Here is a 19,622-nt window from a genome sequence, read left to right as displayed (position 1 = left end):
CGAAACAGCAGCATTGTTCGAAAGCTCATCCATTCGGAAGGATCATCAACCATTATCAAATCGAGCCGCGAGATGTTAAAAATGGTTCAAAAATAATTCACAACTGAAGCGACAGCAAAGGTTTTAATTTAAAGCATGTATAAGAGGAACAAAAGCTGGCTTGTAACATCAATGCATAAATAAAACATAACAACCGAGTAAACATGTTTTAGCTTTTGGTCCGGGTTAATCGTATCGGTTCATTTATTATGAATGGTACAATTGGAAATAATCGCGAAAATCATATTCCACACTGCCAATCGGTTCGTTGGGCAAACCCCATGCTCCCACCCAACCTACCTATACCACAGAATTTTGTATTTTGTTTCTATGCAATAAATTATCGTCTACCTATATCTTCTAACTCGAAGCGCGTGACTATCGCACCCACGTAAGCCGGATAGACGTGTTCAATGACTTGTTTTTTTTGTGTGTTTGCGGTATTTGCCCATTTGCATTTTTTTGTTTTTCCCACCCTTCTGGGTTTCCACATTTCCTTCCGGTTATCTTACTTGCGTGCCATCATTATTGTGACATTTAGCTATTACTTATTGTAACGCACGCCTCCCTATTTTGCTTGGTTTTGTGTTTGTTTGATTTTGTTTTTTATACAATCCGACATCTTTCACCAATTACTTACACACTACTGGTTTGACTAATCTTTCCTTTGCCGATTTCCAACACATGCACGCATGTTGTGTATCGCCGTTTTCGTCTTCATTCTTCGTGCTAAATAAAGGATACGATCACATCACAAATGAACAGTAAAATAAAACCGAAACCTATACCCTTTTTGCAGCAGCTTGCTGCTCACCATTTCAATTTAGTTGTGACAGTAAATTTGGTGACAATTTTGAGTTTGAGCTGTTTCGTACCTGCTTGTCTACAGTAACTGAACAATATATCCTGGTTTGAATATTCCTGAACTGATTCTGTTTTTGAAAACCGGGTTTGATGGTTTTGGTATTTTATCTACTAATAAGTTGGCTTCTCTAGATTGTAAGCTAATTTTGTCTTTCGTTTTGTGTGTGTGTGTCTTGTTCTAGTAGCTGCTGTTGTTTCTGTTCATATTTAATTCGTTCCCTTACCTTTTAGCTTCTATCCACCTAGGTATGTGTTTTAAACCATACCCTTCTTATCGTTACCCATCGTATGTGCGTCGCGTGTATGTGGAAATCGTAAAGTTTGCGGTCGGTTCCATGCCAAAACAAATAATAGAACTACGTATCATCCTCGTCGTCAGTAGCAATAATAGGAATTAATCGCGTGTAACCGTAACATGCCCGCGCACATACCCAGCTATCCTTACTTAATTTAGTTGCTGTTTTTTTTTTTGTTATCTCTTTGGCTACATATTATTAACCTATCGGCTTGGGCCTATACGTCATGCAAGAATTTTTAGCATTGAAGTAAATACATCAGCAAAACCCCATCCCCCGGGCACGCTTTAGTCGATCTTTGTTTTAAAGTATCGCTTAAAGATAACCGGCACGAGCGCTACGACGGAGAAGGCGGCCAGCATCGCGATCGAGCCCCAGCTGAACGCGTCGCTCGAACTGGTCATCTTGTAGAGCGTTTTGCCCGCCTGGATGGCGATGAAGGAGGGCGGCGCGACGCCAAGGAATGTGCCGAGTGCGAACGGGTACAGCGGTACACCGATCACCGGCGCGACTAGGTTGATGAACCAGTTCGGCAGGAACGGTGTCATGCGCAGGAACAGCATATAGCTGAGCAGATCGTCCCGGTGCCGATCGACCTGCTTCGCCCAGTGGTGGGCCCGTTCCGGAAAGTAGTACTTCACCAACCGCCGTCCGACCAGCTGCGACAGCAGATAGCACAGTGTAGCACCGAGCGCGGAACAGAAGCATACGAGCGTGAGTGCAACCGGGAAACTGTACAGGAATCCGCTCAGTATCGATAGGAACAATGAACCCGGTATGGCAAACGTTTGTAGACTTCGGGACAGAAAAGCGTTCGTGATAGAAGAAGGCGCAAACAACGAGCGTCGAGAGAGAGAGGAAGGAAGGAAATAAATTAGATTTACACAGAGAAAAAAAACAAGCTGCCAACCCAGCAGTTATGAAGCGCGAAGGGTTAAGGCTAACCCCGTGCAAAACAAGCGATAGCAGGCATGAACGTATTGTCTAATTACTTACAATATGTACACCAGTATGATGCCAAACATCACCTCAACATTGTACAGATCCTTGTAGCGATCGAGCACACGGCCCAGCTGCTTGGCATCCTCGATATCGAACGGCACCTTAAGGTTTTGCTTTTCAGACCTAATAAAAGAGACAACAACGTTATAGCGAAACTGTTGCATTGCTGTACTAATATAAGGCTAGCAAACTTACTCTTCCAGCTGGGGAAACATTGCATAGACGTACAACATCGCAAACAGGCTGGTAAAGAAAATGGCCGCCAGTATGATGAGCGATTGCCGTGCAGAACGATCCTCATCCGCTGGTTGTTGTTGTTGTTGTTGCTGGTTGTGTTTGAGCTGCACATCACCGTTAGCAACGTCATGGCGCTCGTCAACCCTCGGGGAACCGTTCATCATAACCGGTCGCTGTTGTGGCTTCTCGTGCTGGTTGTTGTTCTCACTGTACAGTGCCGTTCCGATCGCATCCGGTGCCATGATTAACCCGGTTCCCCCCTAACCTCGGATGCTGGTACGCCGTTCGCTTACGACTGTGACTATTGGCATTTGTTAGATCAGCTGGTTTTGTTGTTTGTTGGTGGCGGGCCCGGCGGGGGGAGGGCGGGGGTGATGGGAATCACCTGTTCTGCGACGTTTCGTTCCCGCACCAACACAGATAACACCGAATCGTACGATACGCAGCAACAAAAGCCGATGATTAATACCGAGAATGAGAGAAACGTAATTGAGAAATAAATATCATGAACAGGAAGCGACAATTCGTAGTGGGCATGTAAGATTGTCATCCGATGTGTGACGTTAACGTTGCAAGATAATTGAGTACGCAATCGCACTACGTATTTGTAGATATAGTACGCGGTTTGTTGTTTGCTTACATACCGACAAATACATTATATAAATAGCTTAATTGGAAAGGGAGCAAAAACATATATAATACTCTTTAATACTTTTTTTTCGAACATGAAGGTTGAAAAACTATAACATTTACCATTTTGTTCTTGTTACCGGAAGAACATTCGTAATGTTTAAGTGGGCGATCACGTGTTTAACCAGTTGCTCGTTAATACAAGTAAAAGCCTTACAATATATAATTAAGTAATTGTAGATTTGGGTAGTATTTTTCGGCGCTCATTTGAGAACTTCATTCTACATTATTCTGAATAATAATTGGATATAATGAAAGCTGATGGAACCTTCAACAATCTAGAAAATCTTTTAAACTTGTCAAATACAGTTGAGCACCAGTTATCCGGGTATCTTTTATCCGGCTGTTCCATTATCCATGCTGCTCGGAAATGACAGTTCTAAAAGCGATTTGACATACAGTGGAACGTCGATTATCCGGAATGCTCGGGACCGGACTGATGCCGGTTAATCGATTTCCACGGATAATAGTCCCTTAAATATCAAGGTTATTTATATATCTAGATAAAGTGTATCTCTCTTCTTGGCTTTAACGATCTTACAGGTCACGGCGGCCATTTCTGGCTTACTAGACTTATTTTTACCACTTAGCCGGATAGTCCTTGCTACGGGGGACGGTCCAGATGGGATTTGAACCCGGTCCTGTCGTGTGGACTGGCGCTGTTTATCACATGCACCACCGGGCCGCCCCGTCTATATAGTATCTATATACTATACTATGGTGGTCCTTTTAATGGTAAAAATGATTCAAGCAAATTATTTACAAATAACAATTAAAATTTAGAACATAAAATAAAATTATTTTATAATTACAACGGTTGAACAACTGTTTCCGGCGTACGGTTAATCCGCCCCCGAGAAATCGATGTTCTTCTGTTTTTACTGCAAACCGGTGATAGCAAAACATAAAAGCCTCAATAGGAAATGATACAATTGACTTAAGTTCGACCAAACAGAACAGATTTAGTTTGCAAAGTGCACCAAAGAATATTATATTATTAAGAATAATATAATAACATTTAGATTTAGAAAAAAAAGTCAACCCATTACACACTAATATTTATCAATAAAAAGAGTTGTGCCTATTATCCGTGATATTCGCTTATCCGGCAAGGGCTGAGTTCGGATGAGCACGAATAATCGGCATTCTACTGTATACATATTTAATCTGCTAAGCAAGCATATTTGGTTTTCTAGTATGGTTAAGCAAACGGTTTAATCTACACGAGTAAAGGTGTGATTCATCGTTGCGATTTCTCACCGCAGCTTGGTGGGGATTCCTTTACTACATCGCTTGACTCATTTAAAAATAACAAAAAAAACACAAACTAAACTTAATTGGTGGGGATTCCATTACACCATCGCTTGACTCATTTAAAAATAACAAAAAAAGGTAGATTAGCTTGTCTATAAAACAAACTAAACTTAATTATAATGACATTAATTAAATTAATGGCACAACAGCGAAGCAGGTTTAATCATTTCATGAGCTATTTTTCCCCCGCTTTATCAATCTAAAAATGGGTCACGCGATTGGAGCATTATACTATTGTTAGACGATTAAAAAAAGACAGATACTTTGGAGCGCTGGTGGACTAACTTAGCTCAATAATACAAAATTGTGTAGTGAGAATAAAAATAACTGCAGTAAAATGTTTAGCTGCCGGTTATCGCTTTCCATATTAGCTTCTTTTAATGTATTCGACGCCAAAAGCTTCACTTTTGCTTTCGTTGCTTACGTAGATGTGCGCAACGGTGGGTCAAGGTAAACGGAGGAAGTAGTACGGAATATGATGAAAGTGAAAATCCCTTTCGCTCGGACCATTCGACTTCTTGGTCTGTACTTGGACTGTTTTCTTTGCGGTTTTTCTTCCTCTGTTCTTATAATGTGAAGAGAGACTAAAGCAAAACAAAGTGCTTTTTGGCATAGTTTTTTTTCGGTAAGGTTTTTGTATGGCTTAGTTGGTTGCGTTCTCTTCAACGCGAATCGCGTTGATGTGAACTATAAGCGTGCGCGCATCATTTTCCCTTCCAGCTGTTGTGACCCTCATATGCTGATCATGCGATTCTTTGTATGTGACCTTGTAGAAGTTGTTGTGTGCGAGTTCCAGAACGGGAAACGGCATCTCACCGTGCCATCGTGTCCCCACACCCATACCCCAAGGTGACCGTTACAAACCAAAAGTAAGTCAACACGAGGGCGGGATGATTTCCTTATCATCGGCATTGCCACCGTTGTTCCCTTGAACAACAACAGCTAAATCCCACATTGTGGGGGGAATAGGAAGCATATTCATCCCCACCGCGAATGCCTGGCCGGATGAGAGATATCGCCTGATGTGTAGTGTTACCTTTTTATCCACCTTTGCTTTGCCTATTTTTATCTCGCTCTGCATGCGTCTTGCCCGCACGGTGCGTGCTCCGACCTTGTGTCGTAATTACCTTCCCCTACCCGGTAAACTATTCCTGTCCTAACTGTTTCGGATGGTTCGATGTTGGTTGTACATGTGGCCGTTGTTTGCTAATTCAGGGACGGGTGACCATTTTGGTGTGGTAGGAAACGGTCGGTTTGTATGGTGGTGGCAACGGTTACGTACTCCGATGGCTCAAGGCTCTTTTTTAGTGTGCACATACACACACTCATACACAATGCGAAAGAAACGAGTTTGCTCGTCGTCTTTGCTTGGCAGCGACAACAATGACTAAAACACAGCAGGCACTGGAACCTACGCGCTCTTTGTACTGTTCCGCGGTTGCAAGCATTTTTTTGGGCAAAGGTGCTATATATCCTTGCACCGAGGAAGAAGAAAAAACCATCTCACACGGTATGATGGGTTGCGGCGCGATGTGTTACCTTTTCGTGCTAAACGTTTGTACAACCAACAAGCACCACAAACACCGATGCGCACTACAGATCGATAAGCATCTGAAAATAAGGGCGGATATTAAATCGTACCTTCTTTATGTCCGATGCGATGCTTTATTGTGCAACTGCAGGCACTGGTCACGGTTGATTCGGACACAACCGATACGTACACCTCGTTCGCTGCTACCGGATCGAAACGACCAATTGTGTTCGGTTTTGTTTGACTTCCAAACGCTTCGCACCGCTTTGTGTTGATTGCTGGACCCAGCAGCACCAATTTTTCTTGCGGACGAATGAAACCGACGGTGGTGGATTGATTAAAGATACACGGCCGCTTCTTTCTAGAACTTAAAACGATCGTTAGCACACTTCGTCACCACAACAGTTGCTGGTAATAAAGGTAAAGCGTATAGAAATCAACGCAGAAAACAGCAGAAACGATGGCACACGAATGAAGCCGTGGTCACACAAAGGTAAACCGTGTTTTGACAGTTCGAAAAGGGCGTGCTGAAAAGGTTTGCTTCGATTTTCGAAAATGGTTGAAAATTCAATCGTTCAACGAGAACAACGAATAAATCGGGTAAATATTGTAAATAAACTTTTAAATCATTTATTGGAAAGCATTTATGATTGACTTAGTTCTGTGGAAAATAATTGCGTAAAGAAATGTACAGTTTTTTTTTCGCGCAAACGCCAGTCGAGCAGTTCGACATCAAAATTTCAAACACAATTCGAATAGTTTAACCGTTAAATGCTCGATTGTATCTATTTTTCTTAAGGCTTTCTACACATGGATCCGCGGACGCCGCGGTCCGCGGAAAACACGTATAACTTGTATACCAGTTGGGTCCGTTCGGCTGTCAAATTCCGCGGTGGGCTGTCAAACCTACCGCGGCGCCTGCTGTTCCGCAGATTTGTTGATGTTCAACAAAACTGTGTTTCCGCGGTACCGCGGTTGATGACATTTTATTATTGTTTACATCTTGCACGCTGGTGGTTCGTCGTGGTGGTTACATCTTGCTCGCTAGTGTGAAATATCAATTTTGTCTGTACTATTTGAACAAATTGTGTGTACTACTTGAATAAAATGGGTAAATATACAATAATTGCTAGATAATAAAGTTTGTGTTCATATTTGCTTTTATTTAGATTCCAGATCGGAGCCGAAAGTCAAGCGAAAGGTAAGTTGTGCCATGTTCTTGCTATGATGTAAAGAACTGTACTCGCTCCGGATGATTAGTTAGCTTGTTCCTCGAGATGGAAAGCCTGTACTGGAGTAATAAATGGAGCCCGTACTTTGTTCAACATCAGCATCATGAAATGGTGCTTGTGTGTTCTTCACGGTGGTCTGAAAATTGTGGAAAAATTTATTTTGTTCATTTGTTTTCAGACGGTTAACATGAGTGAGGAGGAAACTTTGGTTTTCATCGACCTCATGTTCCGCCACTCCGCCTTATGGAACCGCCAGGATGAGCGGTATAAAAATTTAAACCGGCGACAGGACGATTGGGCAGAAATTTCGGAGCAAACGGGGCATCCTATAAATCGGCTGAAAGAGAAGTGGACGTCTCTTCAGTCGATTTACAGGAAGTGCAGATCGGCGCACAATAAGAGCCTTATCACTGGTTCCGGTATGTATTAAAAGATATTTCGTAGTGCATGTTAATGTTGTCATGTTTATTTGATATTTTCAGGTGCCGCTGAAATTTATCGCCCGACCTGGTTTGCTTACCGTGCTATGAGCTTCCTGGATTCTAGCACAGCGTGTGGAACAACCATCGATACCGTAAGTAAAATCGACATTCTATTAAAGTTCTAGTTCTAGTTTATGAAATCATTTTTATGCAATCTGAATGCATTTCGTCGGTAGGTTGCGATAATTAAATAATAAAGATACACAATATTTGCTCTCAATACAGTTTTTTTTCAATTCATAATGTCACAGTAGTTTAATTTTAAATTAGCAGGGATATTTCAATGATTTAGGAGGAAGTCAGCAATGTGCATCCGAATATGTAGCATTTCGTTCCCGGAGCGATTTCGATTCGAGTTTAGGTTACGTAAATTCACTTCGTCGTGAGTAGTGTTGAATCGTCTAGCATCTTGGCTTCGCACATTTGCATCTCTACGAATGAAGTTATGTAAATATATTGCAGCCATTATAACTTTTTTTGCATTTCCTTCTTCGAGCTCAATCGGTTTTTTTAAAACCCGGAAACGTCCACTCAGGATTCCGAAAGCCATTTCCACGCAGCGTCTAGCTTTAGAATGTCGCTCGTTGAAGTTTCGCTCGGTCGATCTCCTTTCGGTCAAACCACCAAAAGGGCGAAGGCAATATTGTGTTAGAGGAAATGCTTTATCACCTAAAAACATATAGGGAACCAAGATGTTTGACGATGGGCTTAACGGTGCTGGACATGGAAGGTTACACTCATTTGTCTCTAGCTTGTGATAGAGTAATGTATTTTTAAATACACCTCCATCAGAGATTCTTCCCCTGGAACCAACATCTGCAAATATGAAATTACTGTTGGAATCTACTACTCCCAACAGTACGACGCTGAAAAATTTCCTGTAGTTGTAGTAGTTGGTTCCACTGTTGGGGGGTGATTTGATTCCTACGTGCTTGCCGTCCATAGCCCCGAGCGTATGAGGAAAGTTCCATTTATCCTCAAAGCCCTGTACGATTTTCATCCAATCGTCTGGACTTGAGGGTAGCTATGAAAATAATGAGAAAAAGAATATTTCAAATTGGTTCCTCGTGATGTTCACATGTAACTTAATTATTTCATATTTATTATTTTTAATTCAGCAATCGTATTTGGAAATCGAGGTGTTGGATGAAGCATTTGTTTCATCTCCGCTACCATCCAGCCAGCAGCCAGAACCGTCCCGCGTATCATCGCCACTCCCAGGACCATCTCGAATCGGTGCACCGCTTCCCGGGCCATCTCGGATCACGTCGCCGCGTCCAGGACCATCTCGGATCATTTCGCCAACGCGCTATCCAACGCCTCCCCGAGCAACTACTCCGCCCAATGAGACTGTGCGGGCCAGAAAGCGACGACGTGAAGAAGTCAACATTGCCTACACTGAGGAGGTGATGAACTCTTTGCGTGTCGTTAGTACGGCCACGCAATCGTTGATTGAGCGGATGAGTATGCCGGAAGATCCGTTGGATAGTGTGCGAAACCTGATGCGAGGATGGTCTCCCGAACGTCAGGAGCGATGTTTGGCGCGCATGATTCGAATGGTCCAAGAAGAGAATCAGGACCGGTTCGAGCAACGCTGGGGTTACCGTCCATGAAAGGACAGAAGTGGCGTGATTGCCCTGGCCCTGGCCTAATACCATCAAGGGTTTGCGCCAAGGAGATGGGTTTGCTCATCTTCATACATGCGGGTGCGGAACCATCCAATGACACCGGATGACTCAGCCCGTTAAATCCTTTTAAGTCGTTCACATGGACAGATGAGTCGTGGTAGACCCAAACTGAGATGGAACGATGGCGCTGGGCTCCTGCAGCAGGCGAAGATTGCCTTCGCAAAGGACCATACAAAAAACCAAGTGGTTTACGCACCGTAAGCAAAACCATCGGCTCTTTTCAGAGCCACCGAAAGATTTAGTAGATATCAGTTTACCTTAAAAAACACAACATCGTAGGACAAATTCCGGACGGAACAACACCGTTACTAGGTAGTCTCATGGCGATGCAGAGACTAACCTGAAAAAAGAGATGCGCAACCTTTTATAGCGTGGTTATTGAAGTTCAACTATCGTTGAAACCACAAAGTTCAAGCGTTCGAATGCAGTTTATGTTTTCAAAAATAGCACATTCAATATGCACTTAATCCGATGGCCGCATCTTGGCTCGTCATGATATCGATATATCACATCGGATCGTGCGTGAGAGAAAATTTTATGCGTAATCTGTCCTGGTTTGTTGGCTATCAAAGGCGTCGTGTGATCGATCAACGGATCTAGTACCAAATCCTCCAAATCTCATTCTTGTACCAAGAATCGGTCAGATAAGACCTGCTTGTTTACGATGACAGATAAAAGGATAGAAATATCTTCTGTGTGCTTATTTCACTGCACAGCTTCGTACTCGCAACACTGGGTGTAAATCGTAGGTGCTAAACTAAGGCTCAGTTGCGGATTGCAATCTCTACCGGAGCCACTGTAGTTAGTTTTTTCTGTGCCTCAATCGTTCCTCCGAAATAATAGTAGCAGCGACGACACTCTCGGTTAGTTTTCTATAACCAGCGGGCGTGATCCTTTTCAGAAAGTGACTAAAATGATACATAAAATACATTTATGTTTTTACCTTTACGTAATCTCGCAACGTTTCAACGAGACAGTCGCACACTTCGGGAATAAAGCTGCTGATAGCTTGTGCTGAAATCTGTTAAATAACATGATTAATTAAAATAAGATGCAAGTGTTTTATTAAAAAATAAAAAATAGGACTTGCCCGGAATGAATATTCAAGCGATTTATATTGATCGCCCGTTGCCAAATACCGCAAAGTCACAATGAGCTTTTCCTTAGCTGATAAGCTCTTGCGCATATTTGTATCTACTTTTTGAATTTTCGATTCAACAGCACGAAGCAGATAGTTGAAATCATTTCTGGATAGCCTCAAAAAATTAATTATGGTGCTATCCAGCTCTTCTTCCAAAATTGTGTCCATTAGTCGTCCAGCGTGGTCATCTCTTTCGAGCAGCATGGGGCGCATCCATTCCCTAGCAGGTGGTTGGCGAAGGGAAACCATATGTAGACGAAGGAAATTCGTCATTGCTTGAGTAAATTGCAGAACGGCTGCAGTTTTTTCGCGATTCATAATTGTTTTATTAAATCACAACAAATGCAAGGTTTATCCGGACACAACATGCAATGTTTATCAACACACTGTTTAAATACAATAAACAATCTGTCAAAGGCATCGGTTTATTATTCAGTGTTGAAGGTAGGTATAACATAATTAATAACACAAGTTATACGTGTTTTCCGCGGACCGCGGCGTCCGCGGATTCATGTGTAGAAAGCCTAATGTTTCAATGAAATGTGAAACTTTCATATTTCTGCACTATAATCAGTAAAATACGCATAAACCCTACAATATTCAGGTTTGGAAATAGATGAAAATATGTATTCTTTGCTAACGTAAGATCCATATTAATTTTCATATTAATTACCCAGCCAAAAAATGCCTGTTTTAAGACAACAAATTTTACACGGATATAAGAATGTATTTATTGTTTACTCTTTGTTCGTAACCTATCCCGCTTGGATGTTATGGTTCTTTGTTTGTTAGATGATAAAGAAAGCATCTGCTAATTGTGCAGGGAATGTATAATAAAGATGAGACATCCTGTTTCTTTATTGTTGTACATTTACAAGAATTATTAAAAATATAACATATTAATTTGGAAGCAGTTTTAGCCCTTAAAAATTATCCTGATTTGCTCGCCTATAGCACAATTAGGCTTTATAAAAAATATATGCAATTATAACTGATTTGGGATACACATAAAAAAATAGTTTTTATGTTTTTGCATCGATGATAATCGCAAACTCGTTTTAGAATTGATTTTTCTTTCGCTTCTCGACACGCTTTTGATGGTGAAGATCTTGTATGTGCTTGAAGTAGATGAACAGCTCGTCAAACTTTATGTTGCATTGGCTTTCGTTCGTGGATTTAGAGCTGCTACAAACGAAAAGTAAATATAGAGAGGAAAAATGAGAAAAAATGTTAATTAATGTTATTTGAATAATTTTACATTAGATTAGACATTACATCTTGTTCGGTTGACTCCAATAGTTAGGCACACACTTTAACCGATTGTTCAACAGATGAAACGCTTCCGTTTGGGGTAAAAGCATCAATATGCCGTACAGCGCACGAGATAAATGTTGGGCGTCAGCATTATCATTGGAGTGGGAAATAAGGGCTAATCGTAAAGCTGAAAAAAAATGAAAAACATAGAGCGTTAGACGAGATGATCAAAAGACGTGAAGCACGTGAGAGAGAATATCTTACATGCAAATATCGGTGATTCGATAAGCTGTACCATCTTATCGATTTCTACGAGAAAGTCTACGGTTATTTCTATATCAGCACTGAAAGTGGAAGAAAACGTTAATTTGGGGTTTGAAAATTCAAGTAAGCACTTACAATAAAGTGACGATTTCCGATACGTGTTGATAACACTGTGCCAGCAGGCAGAGTGACAATGTCGACACAGGACAGTGGGCCCAACATCTATAAAGGCACTCAAATAATGAGGCAGACTTCTGCAAATGTACAAAATATATTTAAACAAATTCCTCATAAATGACAGGATATCGTTTAATAATAAAAAAAACTTCACCTCATTTCGTATGTCGTGTAGCATGTTGCGCAGATCGAACAGATCGGACGTCGTGAGCAGTATCATGTTCAGTGTTCGAACCATGGTCGAAGCAATTTTGAGACTGATTCGTTCTTCTAGCAAAATTTCCGCAAACGTTCGGTAGATGTATTCCGCGTTCAGCAACCGGCACAGCTGCCGTATAATCAAGGTGCCACGCTTCTCCAGGAATGTGTTGTTTTCGCTGAACAAGTTTAGCAGCTCCACCAGAAACTGTCGGTATTGCGTTTGGTCGAAATCGTTACCCTTTACCGTGGCCGAATTAACAATTTCCGCCAGCACAACGATCGCCTGCAGGACCACCTCATCCGAGCTGTCCGACAGACAGTCGCGCAACAGTACCGGGAACAGTTTGTTCGCGTGCTCCGACATTTCGTCGTGCACCTCGGTAAAGAGATGATGGACCCACTTCAGCACAGCAATCTTCGTCGGGACGGGACTGTGGACGAGATACTGGCGCAGCACTTCCATTACCGAGTTCAGATCGAGATAGCTGAGATTCTTCTGCTTATCCTCACCGTTTGAGATAAGTTCGAGCAGGTTCAGATTGACCGCGTTGGCACAATCCTTAATGTTCTTTTTCGCGTCACTCTCGAACGCTAGGCAGGGCAGTATTGCGGTGAATATACCGCTCGAGAAGCTTAGTATCTCACCACCGGACAACTGCACGAACTCCTTGATCCACGAGATAGCATAGAACTGGATCAGCGGATTGCTAGACTGAGCCTGCACAATCAGCACATTCGTCATCTTCGGTATGTCTGCGGCGGTTGGATCCATCTTGATGATTTTGAGAAACTGTGCCAACAGAGATTCGCACATACGCTGAATTTCGGGCAACGGATCCTCTAATATCTGAAACAGACCGTGCAATATTTCGGGCAGAAACATAACCATATTTATCTCAGGCACCGCATTCAGCACAGATATCCACGATATGATGAACTGCCGGGCAAACGAACTCTTCGCCATGATTCGCTCCCGTACCAGCGGGATGAACGCATCCAGGTCAAACGTTTGCGACGATTCGATCACGATGTCTTTCAACAATCGGTCAAGAATTTCGCTCCCATTCTTGATACTCTGATCCGGATCCGTTACAAGCCGGCTGAGGGCGTTGAATACGCTCGGAAAGAAGGGTAGTACGGCCCCGCGCGCAACCTTTACCACGTTGTACAATGATTCACTGGCGAAAAATCGTACACGATTATCATTATCGATCAGGCAATTCATTATTGGATTGACGATATCTTCGATAAACTTTTCCGTGTCCTTGCCGAGCGCGATACTAGTCGCTGCCAGCGCTATCAAGCCACCCTTCTTTTTATTCGAGTCATTCGAACGAACAAAATCTCTGCTCAGCACATCGATGATCCGTTTGATCTGTGTCATATTCTTTTTCATCTTGAAATCGGTGACCATCCTGCAAAACGGAGGCAAAAAGCCACTATCAGTTTCTGTGTGGAGATGCGTCATAATTACCAAAACCCATACTTTTCGATCTCCAAGGCAGCCACTTTTCGTTTCTCATATGTTTTGTCGCTGAGGGCTTTAACACACGCTTCACTAATAGGTGCAAATGCATTTTCCATATTTATTTTATTGGTTTCGATACGTTTCTATGACTAATTGTTCACTTATCACGATCTTCTGCAGAGAAATTGTTTATATATTACCTCCCAACAACATTGACACTACAGCGGGTGAGCACAGTGACAGGAATTGTTTATAGCAGGGGTCGGCAACGATCTGTCCGTGGGATGGAATATAATTAAAGTTTAGCCTGGTAAAAATGCCGTACGTCTTTCAAGTAAGACTTTATTCATAATATATTTTAAATAGTTTACAAACCTTCTATTAAAACAAATCTCTGATGAAAAACGATTGTTTTTCCTTTTCAATTCATTTAACAAAATTTCTTCAATTCCGTACGGCACTGTCTATTGAGCCCTGCGTTTACTTTCATGTGAACAGAAAGAACATTTCGATGACAGCATCTAGTTTGAACTACGATTTAAATCGATTTTCGGTTAGTTAGAAGAAACAGATAATTATTGAAATAGCTAGTTTTATTTTCGTTATCTTAGCAATAATAATGCACTCAGATAATTTCACCGTTGAATATGAAATGACCTTTGGAAGTGGAATTAAACTTTTGTCGTTAAACGTCCCGGGAAAAGACTAGGAAACCAGTACGATTTCTCTTCGCCTTGCGTATCTAGCCACGCCATACCTTCGCCGAGCATTTTATCTACTGCCTGTTCAGCTCTCGCTTGGGTCCATCTAAAGAAGAATAAAAGAAATCTCTTTTAAGATTCTAATACAAAATGCAATGATTAGAACTATCTCGCATACCCTAAATCGTTCATGAGCGATGCAACGGTTACGGATCCTTGCCCTTGATTCGTGGCAACGCTAAGAACGGTCGTTTCCTGTAGGCTAAGTTCACCGGGTATAGACTGCACCATGTAGCGATTTTTGCCAACGGAATACACAGTAAACCCGTTGCCGAATATTTTCAGCTTCTTCGTTGCCATCAGTATATCCTCGGTCGTGATTTCCTGATGGATTTGGCTTTTACCCCTAGCCGCCACCAATCGATTTCGCAGTTCATCCAAATCCATGAGACCTCCTAGAGAATCAGAAACGATTCAGAATGGAACAATATGCATTGTTACACTGCATCACAATCAGTCAACTTCTATCCTTACCGGTTATGTGGTTGTGTGCCAGACAAACTTCTACCACCTGTACACTGAGCTCGTAGAAGAAATCACCCATACCCAGAACGCTCCAAAACCCTTTGGCCGATGCCAATGGATCCACACCGATTGCTGCACACATCTCCTGAAACTGGCGGCGGAACTGTGGGTTCTTCTTGATTTCGTTCCGATGCTTGGACGCGAACTCCTCCAAGTTTTCCTTTAATGCTTCCATCTGCTTCACCATCTGCTCAAACTGTGAATCCTGCAGTTCGGTTCCCTTGTCTTTGTACTTTTCGGCCTCCAGACGCTGCTTCTGTATGGCACCAACACCTGCCCGTCTTCGCATTTTAGCTTCTTTTCAGTAAAGCAAATATCGTTTGACTAAACTTTGCTTTCAATAAACACTTGGAGAGCGATTAAGATGTACGAGGATAAGTTTGTTTACCAAAATTGTAAATGAATTCGCGACAACAGCTGATTATGACAGACGCGACCGAAACACTTTGACAGCTGGACTACATTATGGGATAGATGTAAACAAAGAAGATAAACGCACTTTTTTAAACAAATTTGCGATATTAATTTTTATGAAACAATTAAAAAGTAATAAGAATATTCACGCTACAGAATAATATGATACTGTTCGTTCTACTGTTCTAGAACAGGCAAACTATTACGGTATATACGCGAGGTAGAACTATCAGCCGTTGAAGCTTTACAGTGATGAGCAAAACAATAAGGCTGAAAATGTAATAAATGGTTTTATTTTAATTTTAGTTTGCTTAAGTTTAGTGAAGATAAATACAATATATAAGAGGCTAATAAAATCATATTATTATACATAACATTAATAGATATAAAAATTATCGCACGTGCAAGTCATCATGTCCTCATGTTTGCTTTTGCATAAACGAAAGAAACGTCTAGGTTATTAACTTTAAACATGTCATATAAATTAATAAAATATGCTTTATGTTATCAGTACATTGTACACATAATCATTGTATCGAGGATGATTCTCAACAGTGCCTGTAACCCTCTTCAATCACCCCTTCAATTTCCCCCTATGGTTTAAGGTACGCTCGGTGATGCGTAGCATATCGTTCACGCTCGAACACTTACCGAATGCTGCATACCGATTGGTTGCTATAAAACCCAACATAATTCTCAATTGTTCGAAACGAGGGTTGACTTTTATGCTAGCAGCAATAGAATGGTTTTATGCTGCAAAAGGGGCGTATCCGCAAAAAAAAGCATAGATTCCCCTACCTTCGTCCGAATTAGTGAAAAGGTGTTTACATCGGTTCCGCCTATGTGTGATTCTATGTTGTAAAGCAAGTTTAATTGTTAAGAAGCTAACAGTTTCTCAACAGAAGATGTTTTAGGTGTGATCATAACTTCAACTGTCTCAACTTGTTATGAGGTTTTTCGTAGAACGGAAGTTCTAAATTTATATTTGTTTACATTTTCCTACTATACACGTAGTGTGAAGTTGTGCGTGCGAATGTGGAGGAAATATTCGGAAAAACAATTCCGGATTGCCTGATCGTTGGATTAGCGTTGTTACCTTTTCATAAGTAATATTGCCTTCAAAGTGAATAACAACACACGAAGTAGTTTGAAACGATTTACGATTTCTAGTTGACAAAATTACCGGTTTGGATCAGACATCAATAGTAGAATCTCAACTCTTTATATTTATCTCTCTCTCTCTCTCTCTTGTTGGCTTTTAACGACCTCTAAGGTCACGCCGGCCATTTCTGGCGTACTAGACTTATTTTACCAACCTAGCTGGATAGTCAGTCCTTGCTCCGGGGGGCGGTCCGGATGGGATTTGATCCCGGTCCTGCCTAGTGGAGCGGCGTCGTTTATCACATACACTACCAACTCTTTATATACACCTAGTTAAAGCTTATCGAATGATTTATGAAAGTTACGAAGTTGATAAAAATGTAAAAAAAACATAATTAATAAAACATTTCACCCATAATTCCTAATAATAAATAAAATTTTGAAAGAACGTGCGGTTGAATTATTTAAATCACCTACAGACCCTTGAATCTCTTGTGTGTGTGTGTGTGTGTTTTTCAAACGCGAAAGAAACAATCATAGCGGAAAAATTTTAACGTCCTATCACGATCAGTCTTTTGTTCAAAACACGTACACGTGTGTAGAATAGGCGACTGTCTCACGTTTTCGGATGACAGAGATTTAGCATCCGATTAAAGGTTTTTTTTTCCTGTGCGTTTGCTTGTTTCGTGTTGTTGCACGTGCAAAAGAAAGATGCCGAAAAGGTGCCCTCCGAGTTGCTGTCCCAGCGTAATGATGTTCGCTTGCGTGAGAGTGGAGGAGCGTTATGGAGCATCGGGCGTGTAAAAGGTAGCTAAGAGTCAATCCTTGAATGCAATGCAGCATAATGCAGTAGGTAATTAGCAAAAGCAATACGAGAGAACATTCTGCTGCCTTTTGCATAATGTAACGCGGGTCGGTTGATTGGCATTTCATGTCAAACAGATTGTTCCTTTACGTTTCTAGTCATTCGAATCTCATTAAAAAAAGGAATTATTTATTTAACTCGCTCACGCTTAATAGAAACAGAAAATAAAAGTTCCACCTTAAAATCAATACGGTAAGTTGACTTGTTTTTTTTAAATATTAAACTACCTTTAGTACACGGCACGTGCCGAATTTTGCTGACTTCATGACCTTATTCCGATTGTGTTTTTCGCTAGTGTTTTACACGCCCGTCTCCTTAAACGCACTAATGACTTTGAACTTCACTCCAACGCTCATCAAAAACCTGCTGTGTAGCACGTTTTCCGCACTATTGACGTTGTTACGTAGCCTACACCGGCCCCAGGAGAGCGAAGGATGAAAATCTCGGCGCGAAAGGACACGATTTAATACGGCATACGGCAGGGGTTTGCTTTTTATCCGCATAGTTACGGGTGTTTTTTGTTAGAGTGTGGGAACGGATCTGGATGATTGAATATGAATATACCTCGGAATCGGATAATATGTGTGTTTGCTTTGAGTGCCACCTTTCGGACGAAACAAAAGGAAGTGTTTGCCCACGGATATACAATGGCAGAATGTCCTTATTATTTCCGTATCTATTACGGGTTGCGTGCATGCGACACCTTGCTGATGTTGGAACATTTTAGGTAGTTACTTTGATGAGGTAGAGTTTATGATAGTAATCAATTTCCTTTTATATTTCCACGCAAACAAAGGATTGTTTTACGAAGTCTTTGTTTTATGAATGTAAAGTGTCCTGCGTATAAACTATGATTTACCCGGTTATGTTAACCACCTCTTCAAAGAACTTCCAAGGCCTCCAAGGAGCTTGATCCATCATAAGTCTTTGTTACCTTTTGGGGGATTATTCGTTCAGATGAGATTCGATTCAGAACTTTCGGTGTGTTTCATCGACCTAATGCCATAGGATCGGTACACTTCTAGCAGTCGTTATACTTCTTGGTTTGCTCAGGGCAGAGCACAACGCGAAGACATGGCCAGGTCTCCAACCCGTTTCCAGGAAAATCGGTCTAAGGCTGCAGTCCTCCATCCACGGCTGCATCTGATCTCCGACAGGTTCGACTCCACCAGATCCAGCCAATGAGCTCGCTGTGCTCCTCTATGTCTCGTGCCAAACACCTTTCTGGTGACGCAAGTCCTGGTCCGGCATCCTCATTACGTGCCCCAGCCATCGTATCCTTCCGCCTTTGACAACCGTTATGATATCTGCCAAACCAGCTCAGTTAGCTCGTGGTTGATTCTGCTTCTTCAAACGACCTTATCGGATACAACGCCAAAAATAGTCCTTAGCACCTGCCGTTCCAACATTTCGAGTGCATAGGGTCCTCCGTTAGCGTAGTCCAGGACTCGAGGCCGCAAATGACTACCGGATGCATCAGTTGCTGGAGTCTTCTGGATCGCAGGAGTTTGTCAGGAGGAGCTCGTAGGAAGCACTATTCCCCTGAATAATGCGCTTTTGGATTTCGCTGCTTATGTTGTTGTCCGAAGTTACACTCGTACCTCTGCCGAAGTTACAATCGTACCTCTGCCGCTCTTTCGAGTGGGTCAGAGCAGCTATTGATGCTTTCGGTTTATGCTTCGGTGCAGTAGCGGATCTAACAGTGGGCGTAGTAGGCGGGCGCCTAGTGTCCCGTCGCTTGAAGAGGCCCCGAAAGACGACAGAACATTTCATACGTAACGGAGCCCGGGCAGAAATCAAACCGCCCCCTCCCCCCTTTTTTCTACTGTCTGCTCTCTTTCTAACTCTAACACTAGAGGCCCCTTTAAAACCCTGAACAAACGTTTTCCAAAGAATCATATGGATACCCGGGTCCCCAAGATTACGACAATACGATTTTTTTTACTCTGCCATCCAGGTTCGGCGATGGTTTGGCGCACAAAGGCAGTGACGAGGTTGTGAATATGTAGACCCTCTCGTTTAATCCTACAGAGCAGCCAGGGGCCCCTTTAAACCGAGAACGAACGTTTTCCAAGG

General features: G+C 42.0%; 5 protein-coding genes across 7 annotated transcripts; 1 reads left to right on the top strand and 4 right to left on the bottom strand.

Annotated features, from left to right (window-relative positions):
• Positions 1 to 206: 206 nt before the first annotated feature.
• On the bottom strand, positions 207 to 6,465 carry LOC125760951 (transmembrane protein 41 homolog). Of its 2 annotated transcripts, none has more exons than XM_049421590.1 (4): positions 6,084 to 6,465; positions 2,397 to 2,828; positions 2,196 to 2,324; positions 207 to 1,994 (listed from the first exon to the last, which is right to left on the bottom strand). In XM_049421590.1, the coding sequence occupies exons 2-4, from the start codon at positions 2,678 to 2,680 to the stop codon at positions 1,487 to 1,489; spliced, it is 921 nt and encodes a 306-aa protein (XP_049277547.1). In that variant the 5' UTR covers positions 2,681 to 2,828; positions 6,084 to 6,465; the 3' UTR covers positions 207 to 1,486. The 2 variants fall into 2 exon arrangements, with proteins under 2 accessions (XP_049277547.1, XP_049277557.1); XM_049421600.1 differs by having other exon boundaries at positions 2,397 to 2,823.
• Positions 6,466 to 6,774: 309 nt separating this feature from the next.
• On the top strand, positions 6,775 to 7,812 carry LOC125762351 (uncharacterized). Its single transcript, XM_049424324.1, has 4 exons — positions 6,775 to 7,084; positions 7,143 to 7,174; positions 7,384 to 7,624; positions 7,688 to 7,812. Exons 1-4 carry the CDS (start codon positions 7,081 to 7,083, stop codon positions 7,810 to 7,812), a joined length of 402 nt encoding a protein of 133 aa, XP_049280281.1. The 5' UTR covers positions 6,775 to 7,080.
• LOC125760816 (uncharacterized) lies at positions 7,616 to 11,044 on the bottom strand. The gene is made up of 3 exons (XM_049421341.1): positions 10,466 to 11,044; positions 10,319 to 10,396; positions 7,616 to 8,711 (listed from the first exon to the last, which is right to left on the bottom strand). The coding sequence occupies exons 1-3, from the start codon at positions 10,832 to 10,834 to the stop codon at positions 7,968 to 7,970; spliced, it is 1,191 nt and encodes a 396-aa protein (XP_049277298.1). The 5' UTR covers positions 10,835 to 11,044; the 3' UTR covers positions 7,616 to 7,967.
• Positions 11,045 to 11,185: 141 nt separating this feature from the next.
• On the bottom strand, positions 11,186 to 14,358 carry LOC125760687 (protein VAC14 homolog). Of its 2 annotated transcripts, none has more exons than XM_049421070.1 (6): positions 13,899 to 14,358; positions 12,366 to 13,827; positions 12,170 to 12,288; positions 12,035 to 12,114; positions 11,792 to 11,957; positions 11,186 to 11,698 (listed from the first exon to the last, which is right to left on the bottom strand). In XM_049421070.1, exons 1-6 carry the CDS (start codon positions 13,994 to 13,996, stop codon positions 11,575 to 11,577), a joined length of 2,049 nt encoding a protein of 682 aa, XP_049277027.1. In that variant the 5' UTR covers positions 13,997 to 14,358; the 3' UTR covers positions 11,186 to 11,574. The 2 variants fall into 2 exon arrangements, with proteins under 2 accessions (XP_049277027.1, XP_049277020.1); XM_049421063.1 differs by having other exon boundaries at positions 11,187 to 11,701.
• A 97-nt stretch (positions 14,359 to 14,455) lies between these two features.
• On the bottom strand, positions 14,456 to 15,615 carry LOC125760983 (vacuolar-sorting protein SNF8). The gene is made up of 3 exons (XM_049421665.1): positions 15,116 to 15,615; positions 14,760 to 15,036; positions 14,456 to 14,687 (listed from the first exon to the last, which is right to left on the bottom strand). Exons 1-3 carry the CDS (start codon positions 15,453 to 15,455, stop codon positions 14,552 to 14,554), a joined length of 753 nt encoding a protein of 250 aa, XP_049277622.1. The 5' UTR covers positions 15,456 to 15,615; the 3' UTR covers positions 14,456 to 14,551.
• Positions 15,616 to 19,622: the final 4,007 nt, after the last annotated feature.

The sequence above is a fragment of the Anopheles funestus genome, chromosome X, assembly GCF_943734845.2.
Source record: "Anopheles funestus chromosome X, idAnoFuneDA-416_04, whole genome shotgun sequence".
In the NCBI taxonomy this organism is placed as follows: domain Eukaryota; kingdom Metazoa; phylum Arthropoda; class Insecta; order Diptera; family Culicidae; genus Anopheles; species Anopheles funestus.
This window is presented reverse-complemented; position numbering and strand designations above follow the sequence as displayed.

What these genes read in the sequence shown, in the direction of transcription:
- LOC125760951 (XM_049421590.1), bottom strand. Translation starts at nt 2,680, where the DNA reads ATGGCACCGGATGCGATCGGAACGGCACTGTACAGTGAGAACAACAAC. An exon ending in ATGTTTCCCCAGCTGGAAGA is followed by an intron (nt 2,325 to 2,396) that starts GTAAGTTTGCTA and finishes CTCTTTTATTAG; the next exon opens with GTCTGAAAAGCAAAACCTTA. An exon ending in ATCATACTGGTGTACATATT is followed by an intron (nt 1,995 to 2,195) that starts GTAAGTAATTAG and finishes TCTGTCCCGAAG; the next exon opens with TCTACAAACGTTTGCCATAC.
- LOC125762351 (XM_049424324.1), top strand. An exon ending in AGCCGAAAGTCAAGCGAAAG is followed by an intron (nt 7,175 to 7,383) that starts GTAAGTTGTGCC and finishes ATTTGTTTTCAG; the next exon opens with ACGGTTAACATGAGTGAGGA. An exon ending in GAGCCTTATCACTGGTTCCG is followed by an intron (nt 7,625 to 7,687) that starts GTATGTATTAAA and finishes TGATATTTTCAG; the next exon opens with GTGCCGCTGAAATTTATCGC.
- LOC125760816 (XM_049421341.1), bottom strand. Translation starts at nt 10,834, where the DNA reads ATGAATCGCGAAAAAACTGCAGCCGTTCTGCAATTTACTCAAGCAATG. An exon ending in CGCTTGAATATTCATTCCGG is followed by an intron (nt 10,397 to 10,465) that starts GCAAGTCCTATT and finishes GTTATTTAACAG; the next exon opens with ATTTCAGCACAAGCTATCAG. An exon ending in CGTTGCGAGATTACGTAAAG is followed by an intron (nt 8,712 to 10,318) that starts GTAAAAACATAA and finishes TTATTTTCATAG; the next exon opens with CTACCCTCAAGTCCAGACGA.
- LOC125760687 (XM_049421063.1), bottom strand. Translation starts at nt 13,996, where the DNA reads ATGGAAAATGCATTTGCACCTATTAGTGAAGCGTGTGTTAAAGCCCTC. An exon ending in CGAATCACCGATATTTGCAT is followed by an intron (nt 11,958 to 12,034) that starts GTAAGATATTCT and finishes ATTTTTTTTCAG; the next exon opens with CTTTACGATTAGCCCTTATT. An exon ending in TGGAGTCAACCGAACAAGAT is followed by an intron (nt 11,702 to 11,791) that starts GTAATGTCTAAT and finishes TTTCGTTTGTAG; the next exon opens with CAGCTCTAAATCCACGAACG.
- LOC125760983 (XM_049421665.1), bottom strand. Translation starts at nt 15,455, where the DNA reads ATGCGAAGACGGGCAGGTGTTGGTGCCATACAGAAGCAGCGTCTGGAG. An exon ending in GGCACACAACCACATAACCG is followed by an intron (nt 15,037 to 15,115) that starts GTAAGGATAGAA and finishes CTGATTCTCTAG; the next exon opens with GAGGTCTCATGGATTTGGAT. An exon ending in TCGCTCATGAACGATTTAGG is followed by an intron (nt 14,688 to 14,759) that starts GTATGCGAGATA and finishes ATTCTTCTTTAG; the next exon opens with ATGGACCCAAGCGAGAGCTG.